We start from the raw sequence: 24,668 nt of genomic DNA on the forward strand, positions 1-24,668 counted from the left end.
GCTGGATTTTTCTTTTGCCCCAAGATTCAAGTGAACACAGTATGAAAATTTCACATCCACCATTACATTTAGAATCAGTATTACAGCACAGAAACAGGCCCATCAAGCCTGTGCTATCTAGTCTAATCTCACTCTCTCTCTCTCCCCACATCCTCCAATCATCCTCTTTTTCAATCTAGTGTCTAATTTCCAGTCAAAGAATTTATGGGCTCTGCTTTAACAAGTTTGTGGCAGAGAATTACACATTCTAACCACCCTCTGTGTAAAGATGATTTTTCTATGCTCCCCTTTAATTCTTTTTGTGGTTATCTTAAACTTGTGGCCTCTTCTTATCATCCTGTGGTGGAAACATTCTGTCCCTATTTACCTCATCATAACCTCTATCGGGTCGTTCCTTAACCTTCTCAGCTCCAACGGAAAAAAACTCTAATTTCTCAAGTCTCAACAATAATCCATCTTCCCTGGTTGTCTACCCAGCACTTTTTCCATTGCTTTTATGTCTGTTTTATAATGGGGTGCCCAAAACTGTACTAACCACAGCTTAACTAAGGTCTTGTGTGACTTCATTATCTCCTTGTATTCAATGTGTTTAGATAGATTGTCCTGAAATCCCAATGACACCACATTCTTGACTCCTGGATAACTCAGCAGGAGAAGGCTGAGGTGCTGTTTTTAGTGCTATCTCTCTGTGATAACTGGGTATTCATATTTTTCCATTCGTATAACGTTCAGGTAGGACCTAGTACGACGATGTTTAAAATTGTGCTTTAATTTAATTTACCATTCTTCACAAGATCCAAACGCCTTCTAAAAGGAGCTAAAATGCAAAAAAAAAAGCCCAGTATTAAAAAGAGAAAGAGAGACTGACGATTTGGGTGCAACCCTCCGTCTGACGGGGACACCCAAAAGTTTAACCTCTCTTTCTCTTTCAGATGCTGATGCAGCTGCAGTATAGTTCCAGCTGTTTGATTTCCTTTCAGATTTCCAACATCCGTGGTTCCTCTTTCTATCATTTCTCATGGACATTTCACTGACTCCTTACCTGAACTTGGCAGTCTCCGGCTCCATCTCCAACAACTCACGAACAGGGGAGCGCGGTACGTTTGCCGAAAATTTTTCTGCAACATGAAGCACGATATAAGGCATTAGTAACTTAGCTGAGTCGACAGGGGCAATGACAAGAGGATGACAACAAGAAGGGACTACCTATCAAGGGTCTCATCATGGGGTAGTACACTTGCCAAACTGTTTCCAATGACATCCTGCTGTCCATATAGATGGCACCAGCAAGAGACTCAAAGATATCCCCCATGGCCTTGGGAACCTCAATATCTTCTTCCTTTTCTTCATCTTCTTCAGATCTTCTCAGCTTTTAACAACAAAAAAGACACTGGATTAAACATTCCAGAAGGACTTTTGTAAATTAGTGCATGGGAAGGGGAAAAGAATGGGAGACACAGCAAGTGTTTATTGGTGAGTTTTGAAAGTCAGAATAGTAAATTCCACAGTCTGTAATGTTCTCTTTCCCTGGGATTCCCCCCGCAAATATATAGACATAATGTACTCTCTCCCCTCCACTCCCAGTAAAAACAATCTGCCCTCTAGGAGACGCGTATGGCACGAAGCAGCTCGACCACCAATGTCCAGGTGATCCACTGACACGAGGGGCTGGGGCAGGGCTATCAGCTTCGGTTTTCGGTCAATTTTTCTTACTACCTCCTCTCTCTAGTGACTCACTACCAGGGATTTCATGTGTAACAGGGAACAAGAAAACATGCAGCTAACTCAGCACCTTAAGGTGATTGAACAGTTCATAAAGCACAATTAAACACAGTGGTACCATAGTAAGTACAGCACAGGAGGAGGCTATTCAGCCCATCGTGCCTGTGCTGGCTCTTTGAAAGAGTATCCAATCCATTCCCTGCACTTTCCCCATAGCCCTGTAAATTTTTTCCCCGTCAGTATTTATCCAATTCCCTTTTGAAAGTTACTATTGAATCTGCTTCCACCACCCTTTCAGGCAGTGCATTCCAGATCATTACAACTCGCTGCGTAAAAAAATGTTTCCTCATGTCGCATCCGACTCTTTTGCTGATCACCTTAAATCTGTGTCCTCTGGTTACCGACCCTTCTGCCACTGGAAACAGTTTCTCCTTATTTACTCTATCAAAACCCTTTATGATTGTGAACACCTCTATCAAATCTCCCCTTAACCTTCTCTGTTCTAAGGAGAACAATCCCAGCTTCTCCAGTCTCTCCACATAACTGAAGTACCTCATTCCTGGTACCATTCTAGTAAATCTCTTCTGCACTATCTCTAAGGCCTTGACATCCTTCTTAAAGTGTGGTGCCCAGAATTGAACACACTGCTCCAGCTGAGACCTAACCAATGCTTTATAAAGGTTTAGCATAACTTCCTTGCTTTTGCACTCTATGCCTATATTAATAAAGCCCAGAATGCAATATGCTTTAACAGCCTTCTTAACTTGTCCTGCCAACATAAAGTCTTTGAAAGGGAATTAGATCGTTGCATGATAGAGGATGTGGGAAGCTAGCAGCAAAGTGGGATTAAACTGGGTGGTTCATGTGGGGAAAAACAATGGCACAGACTTAATGGGCAGAATTGTCTGTTTGTGTCAGTAGTCCATAATCCTTTACTGCCACAGAGATATCGATGCAATTACTAGCATCACCATTCACCTATTTCTGTATTTTAGAATATAGCCTGTGAGCAGACAGTGTGTGTAGAACCCTCTCCTGTCTTCCAGTTTTATTCCATAATAAACAGAAATGATTGGCTGCGAACTGCCAGAGCCTCATGGATAATAAACTTGTAGACGGCATCGGCTACACACTGTTAACAGTACTGAGTCCAGTTTTGGGTCTCCAATTATAGAAAGGACAGTACAATGCAAACACCACAAATTCACCAGGATGATGCCTGGGATGAGAAACTATAGTTATGAGGGGCGACTCAAGATGCTAGGACTAATTCCACTGGAGCAGGGAAGGCCAAAAGGAAAATTAATTAATTAGAGGTTTCTAAAATTATGTAGGGCTTTTTGATAGGGTGAATAGGAAAAGACGATTTCCTCTGGTGGACAAGGTGGTTATCAATTTTATATTGTCACGAAGAGTGGGTACAGGAGTTAGGAGAAATTTCCCTGGAAAGTTGCTGATGCAAGAAATTCTTTGCCACAAGGAGTATTTTGGGCAGAGAACAGGGAAGAGTAGATAAAGAATTGAAGCAGAGGAAGATAGAAGGCTATGAGAGCAGGGTAATGGGATTAGTTTTGGATTGCTCTGACTAAAAGCCAGTACAAATACGATGGGCCGAATGGTTTCCATCGGTGGACATCATAAATATTGAATCACGAATGTGATCCCCAACATGGATGTAGGTGCATAAATGGTAATAGAGGATCCCTCCTCCCTTTCCTGATATGTAAATTGTCATTTAAAATAACTAATTACCAATAGTGAAGAATATTCCCAACGAGCAACACTAACACTTCCAAGTCCTTAAAACTGAAACGTTTCATTCCACACTTGCTCAGTTGGCTGGGCCTGTCAGCACGCTGTACATGTATTCTTACATACAGATAGATGACATGCCAACAAGAACCAGCATGTGAATTATTTTTTGGGGGAGAGTGGGAGAGAAACAAAGTTTGCAATGTGCGCAAATAGTACCTGACTCCACCCAACCGTTTATTTCTGAATCGTCATGGACCCGATCATGTGTTACACAGTCCTTTAAGTTGTGAGGTTTGCCCACATCCAGCTACTTCGTAACCTACGAAAAGGTTTGCTAATCCCAGGTTTAGTGATGCATGCCATACTGTTTGGGATGTGGGGTAGGGGCACACTTGCTTCAGCCTCCCCTTTACCCGTGGCTTTCAGCAGACCTGCTGCTCATGGGCCTCCATTCATACGAGCATACGAATTAAAGGCAGGAGTAGGCCATTTGGCCCCTCGAGCCTGCTCTGCCATTCGATAAGATCATGGCTGATCTGATTGGGACCTCAACCCTACTTTCCGGCCAACCTACTACAACCTTTGACTCCCTTGTTAGTCAGGAATCTATCTAACTCAGCCTTAAAAATATTCAATGACCCTGCTTCCACCGCTCTCTGGGGAAGGGAGTTCCACAGACTCACGACCCTGAGAAAAAATTCCTCTTCATCTCCGTCTTAAATGTGAGACCCCTTATTTTTAAACTGTGGCCCCTAGTTCTAGTCTCTCCCACAAGGGGAAACATCCTCTCAGCATCTAGCCCTTCTGGATCTTATGTGTTTCAATAAGATCACCTCTCATTCTTCTAAACTCCAATGTATACAGGCCCAACTTGTCCAACCTTTCCTCATAAGATAACCATCTCATCCCAGCCTACGCGGTTATAGGATGTTGAGTGAACTGGGTTCAATGCTGTTCCCTCTTGTTCTTCCATGAAAGAAGGCAAGGGAATACCAGTAGGAGGCATCCACATAAGGGGAATAGAGTTATTTAATGGAATCACTGGTACCTAGAATCCTCCCCTCCCCCACTTCCTGTGGGGAAGTGCCTGGCCTCCACTCAGCAACATCTTACAGTACCACAACAACGTACATTTATATAGCACCTTTAATGTGGTAAAACGTCCCTAAGCGCTTCACAAGAGCGTTTTCAAACAAAATTTGACACTGAGCCACAAAGGGAGATGTTAAGACAGGTGACCAAAAGCTTTGCCAGAGATAGATTTTAAGGAGTGTCTTAAAGGAGGAGACAGAGGTGGAGAGGTTTAGGGAGGGATTTCCAGCACTTAGGGCCTAGGCAGCTGAAGGCATGGCCGCCAATGGTGGAGTGATGAAAATCAGGGATGCGCAAGAGGCCAGAATTAGAGGAGTGCAGAAATCTCGGAGGATTGTAGGGCTGGAGGAGGTTACAGAGACAGGAAGGGGCGAGGCTGTGGAAATTGAAATCAGCTCACTGTTTGGGTATTGCAGGTGTGAACCAACATCACATCACTCTTAGATGTAGCTCTTTTCAGATTATCCCTTAAGCAAGACCCTCCCCGAGATTGTGGCCCTCAACAAAATGTTAGTGGGCGATCTGGAGTGCAGGGACTAACCTCAGAGTCCATTCCTTGCATCTCATTCTTTTCTAACTGGAACTGAACAAAGTCGTCTATAACGTGGAACAACTCAGGTGAGATGGCTTTAAAGTACTTGTGGTAGTCATACTTCACAGCTAAAGAAGCGAAGATGGTATTATTCACAAGAGCTGAGCGCAGGTCAGTCAGCACTCCAGGAGAATGCTGCCGGGGATCTTCGTAAAGGTGCTTGGTTATGAGGTAGTCCAAAATTGCATCTCCAAGGAATTCCAACCGCTGGTAACAATCTTAAAAACAAGAGAGCTTTTTAAAAAAAAATAATTGGATGTTTTAAATGGAACAATAATAATATGCAAGTTTAAAAAATGAATTAATTGCACAAAGTAGTAATGTTTACTTGAAAAAATATGCTCAGTGACCTTCCCCTAAAGGGAGCTCTACTGCAGAAAAACTTCCTGCTACTTTTCTGATTTATAAAATCTGAACCACCAAATTTCAGCCACTTAGCAATTTTAAAGCTCCCATAACTACACACAGTTAAAACCTTAATTGCCCCCCATCATCCTCAAAGAAAAAGAGGCCCATTGCACATTAGGCTCCTGCAGCTAAAATTTTCACCACAGTTTAAGAATACTCACCCCTCCACAATGTCATTGACTCATAGTGGAGTAATAAACTCCACTATCTCACCAATGTCTCTTTTTCATGTGAGTCCAGATTGACTATTTTACTATCCTCGAATTTCATGACAGAAGCTGTATTGATAATGGGGGTTTCACAACTAAGCGTAATCTTGCCCTGATGCCCACACACAGTCTTGTCTGCAAGGGTTACGGGACAGCGTTCAGGACAGGAAACCAAGTTGAATTCTCCACCCCACAACCCAGGGCTACTGAGCCCAATTGCAGTGCTTCTACCACTATTTTGCTCAGGAGCAGCAAACTGCCGACGGTTATGGTTGAGTTACAAATTGGCGGTGCCTTCGCCAACTGAGCCATTGAGGCAGTGCAGCAGAAATTCTGATTGATGACGTGATGTGTGCTTTCTGTGCTCGTACAGCTCACCTCCTGCAAATTCATACGGTCACTGACACCAACAAATCAAATGTCCACCCTGTCCACAGCACCGAAGCCACCTGGGTGGCATGTTCCCCCTCGCCTTGTCAACTACTCCACAGCATTCACCACGGCCGACTGCTCCGTCCTCCACCTTGGTCTCTCTTCCCTGTGACTGCCCTCATTTGGTTCCACTCCTCTCTGTACCAGTGCAGCTGGCACATTTCCAGCAACAACATTATCATCAGCCCCTATATGGTAATCTCGTGTACCTCAAGGTTCTGTCCTTGGTGCCTTCCTTTTCCTTTACTTGTTGCTCCTCAGGCATTATCTATAAGCATGGGGTCAGTTTCCACATGCATGCTGAGAACACCTAATTCTACCTCCCCATTGCCACTCTCGAATTCTATGACAGAAGCTGCTCTGGCAGACTTGTTAACAGACATTCTGGATGAGCCAGAACTTTCTTCCATTGAACATCAGGATGACCAAAGCCATTTTATTCATCTCCCACCAAAAACTCTATACTCTTATCGCTGCCCCCATTGTTCCCCCCACCCCTCCCCCAGCTACTTGCTCAGGCTGAACCATATCTTGTGTAACCTCAAGTGAAATGGTTGCCCCTGAGATGAACTTCAAACCACCTATCCTACACCTATCACGACATACCTCTCCCCCTTATCTCACCCCCACTGCTGCTGAAATTTTTATCAATGCTTTTCTCACCTCCAGATTCAACTTCTGCAACACCTTCCAAGCTGCAGCTCATCGAAAACTCTTGTCATCTACAACCAAGTCTCACTTGTCCATGACAACTGTCTTCCACTGGTTCCCTTATCTCCTTACACACTGAATTCAAAACTCTCTTCCTGGTTTACAACCCCCACCCACAATGATATTAACCCACCTCGCCTCCTCCAGCCCTACTTCTCAGCCCATGCTCTGTCTTCTGACTCTGCCTTCTGTGCACCCCCCCACTCCATCAGTGGCAGAACCTTCAGCTGTCTCGACCCTACTCTCTGAATCTCCCTGCCAAAAGAGATTCACCAGGATGTTACCAGGGCTGGAGCGCTTCAGCTATGAAGAGAGACTGGGAAGATTGGGTTTGTTTTCCTTGGAGCAGAGGAGGCTGAGGGGGGACATGATTGAGGTGTACAAAATTATGAGGGGCACAGATAGGATGGATACTAAGGAGCTTTTTCCCTTCGTTGAGGGTTCTATAACAAGGGGACATAGATTCAAGGTAAAAGGCGGGAGGTTTAGAGGGGATTTGAGAAATAACTTTTTCACCCAGAGGGTGGTTGGAGTCTGGAACTCACTGCCTGAAAGGGTTGTGGAGGCAGGAACCCTCACAACATTCAAGAAGCATTTGGATGAGCACTTGAAATGCCATAGCATACAAGGCTACGGACCAAATGCTGGAATATGGGATTAGAGTAGACAGGGCTGATGGCCGGCGCGGACACGATGGGCCGAAGGGCCTCTATCCGTGCTGTATAACTCTATGACTCAAAACCTCTCCCACTTGCTACTACTCTCCCGACCTTTTAAAGCCTATCTTTTCGATCTCTTCTATTATTACTCAATTTTCTCCTGTGAGGCACTTTGAGATGTTAACCATGTTATCTAGGATTCTATTTTGCAGGGCTACGGGGAAAGAGTGGGGGAATGGGACTAACTGGATCGCACGAATCATGCAAACCTCACATGACTCACGACAAGATGACTGCAGTAATTGACAGGACTTTACCTGTGATTGTATTGTAGTGGTAGGAGGCATGGGTAAATGCCTGTAAAAGGTAGGCCTTGTTCTTGAACCTATAGTTTATTTTCTTCTCAAAGTTTTCATAGCCCGATATTAGGTGTCCCAGTGTCCTGTCAGCATCTGGGTGATCGAACATGCACCTCGGAGGAATCTGTAGGTGTCCATATTCTAGGTCTTTGCAAGAAGGGGGTTTCAAACTGGGTGAAGAGGGCGTTTCAGTGCCTGCCTCTCCGTTTGGATCAAAGGGGCTCTGCTCCTCGTGCGCTCCTTTTTTCTCTCCATCCAGCTTTTCTTCCGCTGGGAGAACTTTCAAACCCAACGAGCAGAGGAAAAGCTGGGCAGCTCTTTCACCACAGCTGGTTAGATAGCAGCCTAACAAAGCCTCCACGCAATCAGCGATGCTCTTGTCCGCTATGCACTGCTCGGTGTGTAAGTCATAAGAGATGGACTGCTTGCCTGTATCCACACCGCCGTTCTCTTCAGATGGGTTCCAGAATCCCACAACAAAATCGTCCTCATCGGTGGCCTTACTAGGGTCTAGGTAGCACATGGCATCCCATGAGCTGTAGTCAAACTCATCGCCATCGGAGGATAAATGACCATTTCCTGATGTGGATTTTTTGGGAGGCTTCCACTCATAGCTTGTATCATTGGGTGGGAAAGTGGGCAGAGAGATCTTCTTCCCGAAGGCCCCAGACCCCATAAGCATATTGTCGATGAATTTGATGTGCTCCTGATCATACTCTGAAAAGTCGTCTTCATATTCTGCTTCCTCCTTTTGCGCTCTCCACATCAGATCTTCACGGAAATCGGGGTCGTCATCCTCCTCTTCCTCATCATCATCATCGTCCTCCTCATAAGTATCACCATTAGCCACTTGTTCTGCTTCTGTCTAAAAGAAAATACTATAGTTAAATGCTGTGCAATGCCCTCCCTGAGAGCGAAGTCCCTATTCAGCGTTGTAAAGAGCAACAGTTTGTGTAAGAAATTTTCAGCGTGTATCCAAAGCATAAGCAACACTTAGCAGTACAATTATAGGTTTTGTATTCCAAAAATATGTTGTATCTGGAAAGAACATTTTGAGCTGTACAGGACCAGGGTAAAGCAAAGATGGGTACAGGTCTGCATCAGGTGCTGGGAACAATTTCAGGGGAGAGATTAAGAGCATATTGGCTCAAGTACTGTTTTTGCTACAGCAGATTGATACAAGTAAGTTAAGTAAGTCTGGTGCCCACAGTGGTACTGCGGCACCGAGTTGCTCCACAGATATAAATAATGTCTTTTATTTGGTATATAATAGATTATCCTGCACACTCCATGATTTGGGAGGCACACACATCCAGGCTTGGGCTCATAAGTGGCAAGTAACATTCGCGCCAGACAAGTGCCAGGCAATGACCACCTCCCCTTGACATTCAACGGCATTACCATCGCCGAATCCCCCACCATCAACATCCTGGGGGTCACCATTGACCAGAAACTTAACTGGACCAGCCATATAAATACTGTGGCTACAAGAGCAGGTCAGAGGCTGGGTATTCTGCGGCGAGTGACTCACCTCCTGACTCCCCAAAGCCTTCCCATCATCTACAAGGCACAAAAGTCAGGAGTGTGATGGAATACTCTCCACTTGCTTGGATGAGTGCAGCTCCAACAACACTCAAGAAGCTCGACATCATCCAGGACAAAGCAGCCCGCTTGATTGGCACCCCATCCACCACACTAAACATTCACTCCCTTCACCACCGGCGCACTGTGGCTGCATTGTGTACCATCCACAGGATGCACTGCAGCAACTCGCCAAGGCTTCCTCGACAGCACCTCCCAAACCCGCGACCTCTACCACCTAGAAGGACAAGAGCAGCAGGCACATGGGAACAACACCACCTGCACATTCCCCTCCAAGTCACACACCATCCCGACTTGGAAATATATCGCCGTTCCTTCATCGTCGCTGGGTCAAAATTCTGGAACTCCCTTCCTAGCAGCACTGTGGGAGAACCGTCACCACACGGACTGCAGCGGTTCAAGAAGGCGGCTCACCACCACCTTCTCAAGGGCAATTAGGGATGAGCAATAAATGCCGGCCTCACCAGCGACGCCCACATCCCATGAACGAATAAATAAAAAAAACCTCAAGTTTGAAGAGTACATACTCAACAACTTGCATTTCCATGGCGCATTTAACATCGAAAAAAAAAGTCCCTAGGCGCTTCAGAGGGGAAGGGAAGAATGGGCGGCAAATCATAGTAGGAGTTAGGAGGTGACCGAAAGCTTGGTTGAAGAGATAGGTTTTCAGGCTTTTGAAGGTGGAGTGAGAAAGAGGTGTAAAAGAGAAAGGGTATAAAGAGAGAGTTCCAGAGGGCATGGCTGAGGTTTCTGAAGGTTCTGTCACCAATGGTGGAGGGAAGGAAGAGGGGGAGAGAAGAATGGAAATGCACAAAAAGTGAGGATCAGAGCATGAGAGGAATGCAAGGCTGGAGGAAGTTGCAGTGATAAGTTGGGATACGGTTGGGAAGGATTTGTCGACAAGGATTTCAAATTCATTGCATTAGGTAGTCTGTGAGATTAGGTGAGTGGGAATTTGTGTGAGGCAGCATACGAGTGGTGGAGTTCTAGATGAGTTGGACTTGTAGGTGTGGGAGTTAGGAGGCCAGCAAAGAGAACACTGGGGAAATCACATCCAGCGGTGACAAAGTCACGGATAAGTAATTTTACTGCATTGGAGATGAGCGGCAGGGGCTGGTGACTGTACAAAAGTAGACATCAACAATGTAGATTTCAAGCACGTGGGATGTTTTATAAATGCAAGTTGTTGTGGATAGAGTATAAGATTTGAAGCTTAGCTTTGGGTGGAACAGGACACAGATGTGTAAAGCCTGTGAGAAGCCAGGGAGGGGCATGCATTACTAGCTCAAAGCAGACATTTATATAAAAGGTATTGTGTTTGATATTACTACTTTAGCTAAGGATTTAAAAAAATGCTCTCTAAGTTAGGTTATTGTTTATTCCTTCTCCTCACTGCTTCTACCTTCCCTGGTTCAGCAGGAAGGGCTGAAGATCTTCCTTTGCCAACAGTGCTCTACAGGTGGGTGGCTAGATGTCTGTGACAGCTTCTCTGACATCCCCCCACCTCCCTATATGGAAAGTTGAGCTCAGTTCGGATGTGTTTAAACCTAGAAATCTAGGGAAAGGCCCATAGTGCAGAACAGTAGAGAGAAAGGGAAGATAATGAGAGAAACAAAGGAGTAGTGGTTAGGTGATGCTATGCTTGCTCAAGATGGTAATTGGTATTGCAGGCAAATCGCATGTACAACCTTCTGCCACCCCTTGACACAGCATGTTGGAATTCTAACACCTCCCGCACCTCAGGAGTTTAAAGACAACCATCGCCACAGCTACCAACACTTGTCAACAGAAAGCTCTTGAACTTGTGGATGCAGACAGTGCCAACATGTTGCTAAGTAATAAAATGTGTATTGCCCATTGTGAATTCAGACATTGGTGCAGCAATTTCAACCAGGTTTTAAAAAGTTGATGTGGAAAATGTTACTTCATATTAAAAGGAACTGAAAGGCCTCCTAACTCAGAGTTCCCTTTCATTTGTAGAGGAGCTTTACCCCGCGACCACCCCCCCCCCACCACCACCAAATTAGTTTACACCTACCACGTCTTTCAGCTCGCTCTTGTCCGCAATGCACTTATCCTGATTTACCACGTAGCCAGGAGGGAGCCAATTCACTGGTGGGTCAAATATCGAGACCACCATTCGACTGGGGAGCCCTTTCTTCTTTCCAAGGCGATAGAGATTACAGTTGCTGACCTGAATAAATGAAACAAATGCATAGGTCACAAATGGTAGCCAGTGTCCAGAGCAAAAATCACCAAGAAAATATCTCCCGTAAAAACTGAAATACTCATAATCTTCCCACAATGGTGGGAACTGATTTCTTCCAACTGCTTGTTTTGAAGGCATAGGGCCATTATTATACAACTAGTTTCACATTAAGTCTGTTAAATTGCCTCCATGACTCAAAAATCAACTCCAAAGTAATTTTCCAGCAATCCGCTGCAACTCATTACAGTAAAACTTAGGAGTACAGTTTTGTACTGCTTTCCACCTTCTGATATCGTTTCATTGTGCCAGTCTTAGGCAAATGGAACACAGTAACAGCCAAGGATCACAACAAAGATATTTTGAAGTATTAAAGTTCTTTTTAAACAGCCAAGCAGCAGAGTGGTGGGAGAAGTTGAGCAGCATGTTAGGGCTTTAACAGTTTACAGGTCAGTTGTATAAAGTGCCAGTGAGTGCTGCTCACAGTTCAGGGACACAGCTCGCCAGCACTCAAACTGTATCAGGAGGTGACCAGTCTTCTGATCTAGTCATCGTCCACGTGACCATTTGGGCACCTATCCTACTGCTCACTATAACTAGATTTCACTGCAATTTCACTCCTTCCATTTGAATGTCAACAGGCATCAACTGACCATTTGCATGAAGTGATGGACCCAAAACATGGACTAAAAGCCATTCTGTGAAGTGACCAGTATGATTAACCTTTTTTCTCTCCCCCAAGGTCAGACACTGATTTCAAAAAGAAAGGGTATCATGACTTTGGAAGAAAGTTCAGCTTTATTTGCTTCCCTGGAATCCTTGTTGGAACTGCATATTTATCCAGCGGAGTGCCTTGATAAGGCCCATCATTCTATAGATGAATCAGAGTCTCTCCATGTTTTGTAACCATTATATATGATAAGCAATCTAAATAATGCGTGAAAGGCTGGTCTCCCCAAAACACTCGGGATGGTTATATTTAGCTTTTCTGCAGCATGAGCCCACATCACAGTTTAAAGCCAGACACGTTCCCTCACAGGGAGGCTCATCCTACATTGCTGCTGCAACAATAACTTGCATTTATATAGCACCTTTAACATAGTAAAACGTCCCAAAGCACTTCACAGGAGCATTATTAGACAAAATTTGACACCGAGCCACATAAGGAGCTTTAGGACTATCACTCGGAGACGGAAACAGACTAGAGGAAGAGTGCTTGGCTGACATCAAATCCTGGATGAGGAAAAACGTCTTCAAATCAACATCAGCAAGACAGAAGCTATCTTTTTTTGTCTCCTGCCAAAGACTCCAAGCCTGTCCCCTCACTATCCTCGGCTGTCCTCTCACAGTGATGCTGATAGTGTGCGCTCCCACTACTTTTTTGACCCTCAAGTCTTTGGAACATACATTTACTGGCTCCAAAGACTAGGCCCGTAGCCAAGCAAAAAGGTAAACTTGGAACAAGGTAATTCGACACTTTGTGTTGTCACTAGCTAACGTAACAATAATTCATCATCTCAACCTGTAATCACTGGTATTTCTTCCTCTCTCCAGACACAAGTCAAGTTTGGAAGAATAAAACAAAAGCACTACATTTATAGCACATTCAATGTTGTAAAATGCTTGACAGAGGCAGAAATGTAACCTGACCTAAAGCAATGGTGGGATAAGGGTAAGGGGTGGTGATTAAAGGCAAGATCAAAAGGTAGATTTTAAAGGAGCTTTTGAAAGGGGGAGGTAGGAAGAACACGCCAAAAAGTGGGGCTGAGATGGCGAAGTTGGAGTTTTTTGGGGGGGGGGGGGGGCGCGGATATGAAGGAGGATAAATGTGAAAGAGCAAAGAGCCTGCAGTAGAACAGAGAGCTGAATGAGGCTGAAGAGGTAGGGAGAGGCAAGGACATAAAGACTTATAGATTAACACTAGGATTTTGAAATCAATGAGTCTGGGAATGGGGACCCAATGAAAGGGGCAATAGGGGATAGGGATTCAGGCAATGGAGATTTAGAAGAGTAGCAATTCGTGAAGGGTAGAATTTTAAGAATGGGGAATGTTACGGCAGTCAAGTCTGATGAAGGCAAAGACATGGATGAATATTTCTGTGGTAGTCGTTCTTAAATGGGGCAGAGATGGGTGAAATTGCAGAGGTCGAAATAGATGGTCTTATTGGGGGCTAGGAAATTGGTTTGAAGCTTTTCTCACTGAGGGTCAAAAAAGTAGTGGGAGCGCACACTATCAGCATCACTGTGAGAGGGCAGCCGAGGATAGTGAGGGGACAGGCTTGGAGTCTTTGGCAGGAGACAAAAAAAGATAGCTTCTGTCTTGCTGATGTTGATTTGAAGAAGTTTTTGCTCATCCAGGATTTGATGTCAGCCAAGCAGATGGAGGTGGTTGAAGTGGGTGTTGTCATCATGTATGTGAAAGCTGACTCTATGCCCATGAATGATGTCACCAAGGGGTAGTATGTAGGCAAGAGATAGAAGGGAAAAGCTGCAAAGCACTAAGGGGTTAAGAGGGGTTGGAGAAAGAAGGCAACTAGGTGGATGGTCTCAATATTTGAAATAAAGAAATCCATAAGCTTCTCACATTTCGTTTGGATATGGAAGTGGAAGAAGTTAGCATGAAAATAGAGAAAGGGGCTGGAGGAGTTTTGTTATGAAAAAGAGAGATCGTTGAGCCAAAACTCGCAGTAGACAACCAGCAAAGCAAAATGCCAGGTGCGCACCAGCCTGTCGGGAATTGTACCGGTGAAAGAAGGAGAACAGAAACTTATAATCAGATTGTGCTGGTTCAGTGTTTTTCTACAGTTCAAGTGACAAACTGAAAACTGCACAAAGAGATCAGTCACTGGACAGATGTACACCAGGCCTGATTTTAAAATCCCAAAAGGAACAGAATCCTTGTAATCAACTCAATTCCTCAATAAACTTGGGCCAGAGTTTCTTTATTTCAGTTGTCATTGGGAGGCACCTGGTGGAAGGCCCTGTGCTTTCTCAGAGGAAGGGAAGGAAAAAAAATTCGGAGGAAAGGCTACCCCTGGCTATGCTTGCTGGCCTCTGAGCATCCGATTTTAGAATTATACTAGCGATGACCTGGGGACGTGACCTCTTCAGCCAAAGATGGTGCACGGCACAGAGTCGAAGACTGTGGCTGCACTGTGCGACCGTGGTATTGTGTGGGCGGCCAGTGTCTGTGAACTGTACTCCGGATGCCAGGGTAGAACACTGCATACGCTTACACACGTACAGAGCTCTGCTTCCAGGCAGCATAATTTACATGTTTGGAACACGCATTCTGGGGCACTCAGGATATTGCAAAAAATTCTCTGCATGATTAGAATTTACACAATGTCAAGCCTAAGCGGTGGTGAGATGGACCCTGAGTGACTCACAGCAGCGTGTTCCGCAGTCAGGTCAGAAACTGGTGTGCAGCAACGAAAAAATGTGACAGTGAAAGAAAGTGTGCAGGATAAACGGACCCTTTGAAAAGTATAAGTTTCAGCAAGGGGGAATAAGAAAATTAAGGGGGGAGATGGAGAATAAGATGAAGCAATGAATATTCAAACATATTTAAACTAGAAGAGGATATCCCATTATAAATTAGGGATTTAATTATAAATAAATGCTGGCCTTGCCAGCGACGCCCACCCAACGAATAATAAAAAAATAAACTAAATCCAGTGTCCACCCAATAATAAACCCTTTGGGTTTTTAAAACAGCCATTTTGGTGACTTGATTTAAAAAAAACATATCAAATGGTAAAGCAGCAATTTCACAAGGGCTCATCAGAGGGATTCAAAGAGTGCTGAAATGAGAAAGTAGAATGCACAGTATCTGAAATAAGTTTGTAAACTTATGTCTTTAGGATTGATAAAGCGGGCACACACCATTTTAAAAGGGTGCAAAGTCTTTGCCACCTCAGTTCTCTAAGAGGATAATATTGGATGGAGAATTGTAGGCAGCACACCTAATTCCCATTAACGACTTGCATTTATATTGTGCCTTCAATGTACAAAAATAACTTGCATTTATATAGCGCCTTTAACGGAGTAAAATGTCTCAAGGCGCTTCACAGGAGCGATTTTCAAATAAGATTTGATACCGAGCCACATAAGGAGATATTAGGACAGATTGGTCAAAGAGATAGGTTTTTAAGGAGCGTCTTAGAGGAACGGTAGAGAGGTGGAGTGCTTTAGGGAGGGAATTCCAGCGCTTAATGTAGAAAAATGTCCCAAAGCACTTCACAGAAACATAATCATTCAGCATAGACCCAAAGGAGATATTAGGAGGGGTGACCAAAAGATTGAAAGAGGTAGTTTTAAAGAGGGTCTTAAAGGAGAGGAGAGGGGGTGGAATTCTAGAGCTTGGGGTTTAAATGGATGAAGTGTGCGGTCACTGGATGAAGCGCCTAATCAGTCACACACTTGGAAAATTAGCATACATCAGTTAAACTTGCTTTTTAGTTTATTCATTCACGGGATGTGGGAGTCACTGGCAAGGCTGGCATTTATTGCCCAGCCCTAATTGCCCTTGAGAAGGTGGTGGTGAGCTGCCTTCTTGAACCGCTGCAGTGCATGTGGTGAAGGTTCTCCCACAGTGCTGTTAGGTAGGGAGCGTCAGGATTTTGACACTCCCTACCTAACTACGCTGAAGGAACAGCGATATATTTCCAAGTCAGGATGGTGTGTGATGTGGAGGGGAACGTGCAGGTGGTGTTGTTCCCATGTGCCTGCTGCCCTTTTCCTTCTAGGTGGTAGAGGTTGCGGGTTTGGGAGGCGCTGTCGAAGAAGCCTTGGTGAGTTGCTGCAGTGTATCTTGTAGATGGTACACACTGCAGCCACGGTGCGCCGGTGGTGGAGGGAGTGAATGTTTTGGGTGGTGGATGGCATGCCAATTAAGTGGGCTGCTTTGTCCTGGATGATGTCGAGCTTCTTGAATGTTGTTGGAGCTGCACTCATCCAGACAAGTGAAGAGTATTCCATCACAATCCTGACTTGTGCCTTTTAGATGGTGGAAAGGTTTTGGGGAGTCAGGAGGTGAGTCACTCGCCGCAGAATACCCAGCCTCTGACCTGCTCTTGTAGCCACAGTAATTACGTGGCTCATCCAGTTTAGTTTCTGGTCAATGGTGACCCCTAGGCCGTTGATGGTGGGGGATTCGGCAATGGTAACGCCATTGAATGTCGTGGGGAGGTGGTTAGACTCTCTCTTGTTGGAAATGGTCATTGCCTGGCACTTGTCTGGCGTGAATGTTATTTGCCACGTATCAGACCAAGCCTGGATCTTGTCCAGGTCTTGCTGCATGCGGGCACGGACTACTTCATTATCTGAGGGGTTGCGAATGGAACTGAACACTGCAATCATCAGCGAACATCCCCATTTCTGACCTTATGATGGAGGGAAGGTCATTGATTAAGCAGCTGAAGATGGTCTGGGCCTCGGATGCTGCCTTGAGAAACTCCTGCAGTGATGTCCTGGGGCTGAGATGATTGGCCTAACAACCACTACCGTCTTCCTTTGTGCTAGGTATGACTCCAGTCACTGGAGAGTTTTCCCCCTGATTCCCATTGACTTCAATTTTACTAGGGCTCCTTGATGCCACACTCGGTCAAATGCTGCCTCAATGTCAACAGCGGTCACTCTCACGTCACCCCAGGAATTCAGCTCTTTTGTCCATGTTTGGACCAAGGCTGTAATGAGGTCTGGAGCTGAGTGGTCCTGGCCAAACCCATACTGAGCATCAGTGAGCAGGTTATTGGTGAGTGTCACTTGACAGCACTGTTGACGACACCTTCCATCACTTTGCTGATGATTGAGAGTGGACTGATGGGGCGGTGATTGGCTGGATTGGATTTGTCCTGCTTTTTGTGGACAGGACATACCTGGGCAATTTTCCACGTTGTCGGGTACATGCCAGTTTTGTAGCTGTAGTGACTAGAGGCATGGCTAGTTCTGGAGCTCAAGTCTTCAGCACGGACGTTGTCGGGGCCCATAGCCTTTGTTGTATCCAGTGCACTCAGCCGTTTCTTCATATCAGGTGGAGTGAATCAAACTAGCTGAAGACTGGCTTCTGTGATGGTGGGGATCTCGGGAGGAGGCCGAAATGGATTATCCACTCAGCACTTCTGGCTGAAGATGGTTGCAAACGCTTCAGCCTTGTTTTTTTACACTCGTGTGCTGGGCTCTGCCATCATTGAGGATGGGGATGTTCAAGGAACCTCATCCTCCCATTAGCTGTTTAACTGTCCACCACCATTCACGACTGGATGTGGCAGGACTGCAGAGCTTTGATCTGATCCATTGGTTGTGGGATTGCTTAGCTGTTTATAGCATGCTGCTTCCGCTGTTTAGCATTCATTTAGTTCTGTGTTGTAGCTTTGCCAGCTTGGCTCCTAATTTTTAGGTACGCCTATTGCTGCTCCTGGCATGCTCTTCTACACTCCTCATTGAACCAGGGTTGATCACCTGGCTTGTTAGTAATGATAGAGTGAGGGAGATGCCGGGCCATGAGGTCACAGATTGTGGTGGAAGACAATTCTGCTTCTACTGATGGCCCACAGCGCCTCATGGATGCCCAGTTTTGAGCTGCTAGATCTGTTCTGAATCTACCCCATTTAGGTAATGCCCTGCAACACGTTTGACGGTGTCCTCACTGTGAAGATGGGACTTCGTTTCCACAAGGACTGTGCGACGGTCACTCCTGTCATGGACAGATGCATTTGCGACAGGTAGATTGGCGAGGATGAGGTCAAGTAGGTTTTTCCCTCGTGTTGGTTCTCTCACCACCTGCCGCAGGTCCAGGCACAGGTAAGGTAGCACAGTGGTTATGTTACTGTACTAGTAATCCAGAGGCCTGGACTAATAATCCGGAGTTCAACCCGCCACGGCAGCTGGGGAATTTAAATTCAATTAATTAAATAAAATCAGGAATTAAAAAAAACTAGTATCAGTAATGGTGGCCATGAAACTACTGGACTGTCGTAAAAACCCACCTGGTTCTCTAATGTCCTTTATAGGTCTGGTCTTTATGTGACTGGCTCTTAATCGCCCTCTGAAATGGCCTAGCAAGCCACTCAGTTGTACAACCTCGTTACAGAAAGTCACAGCACTGTGGGAGAACCTTCACCACATGGATTGCAGAGGTTCAAGGCGGCGGCTCACCACCACCTGCTCAAGGGCAATTAGGGATGGGCAATAAATACTGGCCTTGCCAGCGACGCCCACATCCCATGAACGAATAAAAAGTCTGGCAGCTATGTCCTTCAGGACTCGGCCAGCAGTGGTGCTACCGAACCACTCTTGGTGATGGACATTGAAGTCCCCCACCCTGAGTACATTCTGTGCCCTTGCTACGCTCAGTGCTTTCTCCAAGTGGTGCTCAACATGGAAGAGTACAGATTCATCAGCTGAGGGAGAGCGGTAAGTGGTGATCAGTTTGTCCCCCAGCTCCCAAAAAACATGCTGCCTAGCATCCACCACTACCTCATGGGGCCCAGAAATACCACAGGAGTGCTCAACTTAGAAATGCACCCAAAGAAAAAAACCCTAGAGCTTTAAAAATAAACATCCTTGGCATGAAGCAAACCACATTCGGTTTCCGAGTGCCAACTTTAGAGTTTCTTGTCGAGAAAATTTTTTTTGTGTGGGGAGGAGCTGGAAATTATGCTCATGGATTCCTCATTTTAAGAGTTGCTATCAATTTTTGCTTGTAATGATAAAAGCTACAAATGTTGGAAATCACAATAAAATCAGAAAATGCCACAGAACCGGCAGTACCCTGAAACGTTAACCTGTCTTTTCTCTTCAGACCCCGATTTCCAGCAGTTTGCCTTTTCATTTCATTTTGTAACATTGTGGCTGCATCAATTTTGTACAGTGCATCAATTAACAAGTAACCCACCCGTCACATTTAAAGCCAGAGGCGGCTATTTAGGCAGAAACTGGTAATGTTTTCCAGGTGCCCCCCTCTCTATTTTCTTTAAAATTGATTTATTAAGGAAACAGCTGCAATTACAACAATATAATTTAGAACACATTTCCTGCTAAATCATCCATTTTATTCTTTACGCACCACACTCTGAAATAATTAACACTGAAATATTCTCTCCAATCTGAAATTATTCTGTCAGAACATGGGCTTCGTAACATTATTCCAGTTTATTACAGTATAATGTATAAATACGCTTCTAACAATCTGTCATTATGGTGACACCTAGAAGACGCTCCAGGATTGATGCAGGCAGACTCTGTAATCATCCAGTAACTCAAATGAAAAGTACAAGTGCCGAGACTTTTAAAAATATTGCACTGCGCATATAAAATAATAATTGCTGTTATGACATTTGATTTCTTTTGACAGTTTAGAACAGATGGGATTTTTCCAGCATTCTCCAAATCTGATTTCCTTACATTTTCTTGTCGTGTGGCTGAATATGTATCAAAGGCCTTTTTTATCCTCTCCATCTCCCTTTTTATTGGGGTCTACCAATTTAAGAAGACGGACAGGGTTAATTGTCCCTGGCAATGTTTTTATGAGCGTAAAAAGGCTTTTGCAGGAAGACGATGACAGGCCGTGTTGAAACCTGACATCTAATTTCACTCCCCTAGATACTTCGCTTGTGACAATTAAACAGCACCTGTCATTTCAAAAGGGCTATTTATTTCTTAAAAGGCTGATAACCTGCTTTAATTTAAAATAAGTCTTAAAAATTACACACATTAGTTGGAATTCAATATTTGTTCATGGAAAGGGCTGGGAACTCTGGACCCAAGCTTTTAAGAGTGGTGCAGCTGATTCATCTAATAAGTGAGGACCGCTGTTCACTGGGATAATATCGGAATAAAGGGGCAATACTTCTTATTCTGCAGCAGTGCTCAGAAGCAGTGTCAGGAATAAGAAGGGTCATGTACTGGACTCCCAACACCCTGCAATTGTTACAACTAAAAGTGTTTAGGTGGATTGTAATATTAAAAGATTGCCATCCTCAATCACACCGAATACAAGCGTGGTGATGATTTAGTACAAGTTCAGAAAAAAGAAAAGATATAAAGAAAAAGTTAACGAAGGAAATCTCAAAAACTGATTTGTTGGAAATCTTCAGCGGGCCACTCAGCATCTTGAATAGAAAGATAGGTCATTATTTCAGGTGGATACCCTTTCTCAGCACTAGTTCGTAAGCTCCATTGTAGGCCAGACCAAAACAAAAGAGGTGGAGGAAGAACAGGTAGAAGTTAACAGTTAACACTGCTTTCAGACGCCAACAGGTGACATGCATTTCCTTCATTTAGAACCTGCTTGGTGGATAGAGCACAGTTTCCCAACAACAGCAGGGTCTCTTCTTTCTTTCCCTCCTCCCAAATCTATGCAAGAATTTCAGATCACAGATAATCCCCAAGGTACTCGCAAGAAGTTTGCATTAAGAAAATTTCTGCTACAACCCCCTGTATATCCTTTTTGCCACCATAAGACTATGAAGGTTTTAAAAACAACCCTTTTAAAATGTTGTGACGATTGTATCTACCAAGGTGACAGATCACAGTAAGAAATGGAACTTTGCAACTTTTAGTACTATAAATTAGAGAATTGAGCACAACAGGCTAGTTGCAGTGGTGAAATATAAGTTAAAGCTCCCTCTGCTCTGTCCCAATAACATACCTAAACACGAGATTCAGAGGAACATCCCTTAATTGATCAATTGCAATGTTTCTAGTTACATCTACGCCAGTCATCTTTCGGCTTCTCTGAGTGAATTATGGGCAGTTTTATGCCATGGGGGTTTTGCCCATTCGGGACTGGGTTGAAGTGGCCCGATTTAATTTTGCTTGTGAAATTCAAAGGTGACACAGAGGAAACTTTCCTCCTACCAGTCCCGAAGGTGAAAGAGCAGTGATAGCCCACTGCACCATCTAGCCCCTTTGGAACGGTTTTAAGGATTGTGTCCAGTAGGGCGACAGAGCGCTACTCACAGCAGCAATTTGAACTTGGCGGTCATAGTTCATGATTTTTTGATCACATTACATAGTCGCTGCTTAACTCTATTTTAAGTTTTAAAAAAAATACTTTTGTCCCCGAGAAGAGAGAGAAGAAAAAAGGATTCCCGTGCCTGATTGATATCCAGTGACTCCAACTCCACAGTGTTCGTGTTGCGAGGACATGATTGTGTTTGCCTGCAATACCCCATATGTGGAACAGCTTGGCAAAACTCACCATCTAGGCTCACTCAAAGAATGTCCACTTAAGATGGGGTACCAGAGGGCAGCTGCCACCATTGTACTCCAACAAGTCTGCTCCTTCAAGAAGGGGAAACAACTGGGAGAAATAAAAACAATTAAAGGCCACCTTATGCCTGTCTCATCCTCAAAGCCTCTAACTTTCCAGCTGGTGTCGATGGATCAGTTTTTATATGTTAAAGGTTTTAAGAGAAGCCTGCACTGTGTTACAAAGCAGTAATACACTGACAAGTTGAGAGGATGTCACAAGCAAGCTACAGAAAAGCTGGAGTGGTTTATTAAAAATATTTCAACCCCTTGATGTGTTACTGCTTTGTAACAGCTCCGACTGTGGGCTACCTATAATCAATAATTTCTAATTATATTGTTTTTTTTGGCAATGGGAATGTTAAGAGTAAGAAATAAAAGAGCTGCAAGTAAAACAGAGTGATCTGAAGTGCGCTGACATTGAGTTTTACTTCACATTGCAGAGGAATACCTGTATAAAACACTGCATTCATATTTAACCCATCCTGAATATTCAGTTGCTAGCAAGGAAGGGGGAGAAAAGAGAAGGCAAAGCCCAGAAGATAACATTTAAAAGTTACAATACGCTTTTCCACAGCTCCACTCTTTATAAGTTGCAGATTTAACACTCACCTTCTTGCTCCTCATGTAAGACAGCCGCCCTTCATGGGCATCTGGGTACGTACAAAAGAGATACGTTGTGATAGCGTGTTTCAGAAACGAATCGCCAAGCATCTCCAGGCGCTCCAGATTGAACCCGTCGCTAGCATTTGACAAGGTCAAAGCTTGGAGAATCAGACCGGGGTTAGGGCCGAGGGTTTCGGTTGTATATACGCCAGGGGGGCAGTCGCCCGAATCCAAAATCCATTGCGGAATTGCCAGAGGCTCTGAGGAATTGCAGGAAACTGCCTCTTTCGAGCAACAATCTGAGGTAGATTTGTTAGTAATTCCGTCTAGGTTATTACTTTGTAGATTACATTCAACTCGGGGCTTGGGCTGGTTCTCACTGTGGTGTGTGTTACGCACAGGAACTGAGGTAGCTGGTTGTACGAGTAAATCATGCTTGTAGGAGTTAATTTGATTCTGATGGCAAATGCAACCCTTGCTTAGCAGTTCAGCATTTCCATTGGTTAGGTTTTCGGTACAAACTACGCCATTTACTAGCATTGTGCTCTTGGTGGCTTTGTCAGCACTGAAGAGCTTTTTGGGCGACAGAATCTTGGTGGATGTTTTGCTGTTCACAGACGTCTGGTGAAGGTTCTCTACAGAGGAGCTTTTGTTGATAGCACCTCGATGTGCAGCATCTTCAGGGGCTACAGTTGTGCTGTGCTTGCAGTAACTCTCATTCTCGTCCATACAGGAGCTGGCTGTCAAGATATAAGCTTTGCTGTCTATAGACTTTTTCCACCCAAAGTCTAGGTTGGGATACCTAACACAACAGAGATCACAAGTTTAGAACAAATCAGTAAAATCTGGGAAGAGAAACATCAAAATTTGCCAGATAATTAGAAATAAGCTCAACTTCTCCAGAAGGGAAATTCAGAATCTTACACATACAGGAGGGCCATCCCTTTGAACTTTCCTCTCTAGGCCATTTTAGGCGACATTAAGAGTCAACCATATAATGTGGGACTGGAGTCATGTATAGGGACGACATTGGTAAACCAGCTGGGGTGTTAGAAGTTATAAATGGCCATATTCATTGAATTGAATTTCACATCTTGCCATGGTAGAATTTGAACTCATGACCTTTGGGTTGCTAGGGCTGTACAATAACCATTACACCACTTCCTCCCACCCCTGCACACACATATTCTATCACAGGAGCTACAGAACCCGTTGCCTTCCTCAGTCTTCTCTTCCTCCTACAATCTACAGGCTTTTAAAATCCAAGCTTGGTGTCATCTAACCGCCGCTTCCTTTGCTTTGCTACTCTTTTCAATCTTGGTGTCGTGAACAAAATCCTTGTCAGGTTTCTCAATGAGTAAGGAATTATAAGCAAATACCTGACTCCTGGTCACAGTACACTCAACCCTGCAACTTATAGTGATAATGGAATTGGATGTGCGCCACTTTCTAGTATGACAAGCAAGCGGTGGCACCACCAAGCAATGTAGTGTTTCTAAATTGGGGACTTCAACACAGTACAGCGAGAGCAGTAAAGCTTAGTGTTTTACGGAACTGTTCGGGTTTTCACCTGGGATCTCGATTTAATACAGTCTCGCAGGCTTTATGAGATCATTTCAAGATCCCCCATTCCCAGAAGGATGTACAGGAAAAAGCAAAGGAACCTACACAGCTTTGTGCTTTTCCGGAATGCATTGTGCTTTTAATGAGTTGTAAGGGCCAGCCAGTCTAACTCAGCTCATGAACTAAAGCTGCTCTGCCCACTTTACAAAATGAGTTACGCAGGGGTGCCCAAGCTTTGTCTTCATTTGCCACGGAGGTGTGTGCCATGGAGCCTCGAAGGCCGCATATAAAGTTCAGATCCATGTCCCCATTAATTTGTATACATCTCAAGTTGCTGATACTAACAGATCTTGCTCCTCTGATTTAGGATTGATCCAATGAGGCAACAGCCCTTAGAAAAGCCCTTTCTAAACCGCTAAGCCCACAAATTTCAAACAGGGCAAATCAGTGAAGAAATACAAGTGCAAATGGAACCAAGTTGCCTGGGCTTTGGGGCAG

The 24,668-nt window shown here is 44.5% G+C and overlaps 1 protein-coding gene across 3 annotated transcripts in view; it reads right to left on the minus strand.

Annotated features, from left to right (window-relative positions):
- dicer1 (dicer 1, ribonuclease type III) overlaps positions 1–24,668 on the minus strand; it is a 133,784-nt gene that overhangs the window by 6,669 nt on the left and 102,447 nt on the right. For all 3 annotated transcript variants that reach the window (XR_010964259.1, XM_067992087.1, XM_067992088.1), the window contains 6 exons: positions 22,614–23,409; positions 11,580–11,735; positions 7,898–8,804; positions 5,111–5,379; positions 1,207–1,369; positions 1,043–1,118 (listed from right to left, as the gene is read on the minus strand). Coding sequence is in view for 2 of the 3 variants with exons in the window: in XM_067992087.1 (XP_067848188.1) it covers positions 1,043–1,118; positions 1,207–1,369; positions 5,111–5,379; positions 7,898–8,804; positions 11,580–11,735; positions 22,614–23,409 (2,367 nt within the window). In the remaining variant the exon portion in view is untranslated. The remainder of the gene's footprint in view (positions 1–1,042; positions 1,119–1,206; positions 1,370–5,110; positions 5,380–7,897; positions 8,805–11,579; positions 11,736–22,613; positions 23,410–24,668) is intronic.

Source organism: Heptranchias perlo, chromosome 10 (genome assembly GCF_035084215.1).
Source record: "Heptranchias perlo isolate sHepPer1 chromosome 10, sHepPer1.hap1, whole genome shotgun sequence".
NCBI classification, from domain to species: Eukaryota; Metazoa; Chordata; class Chondrichthyes; order Hexanchiformes; family Hexanchidae; genus Heptranchias; species Heptranchias perlo.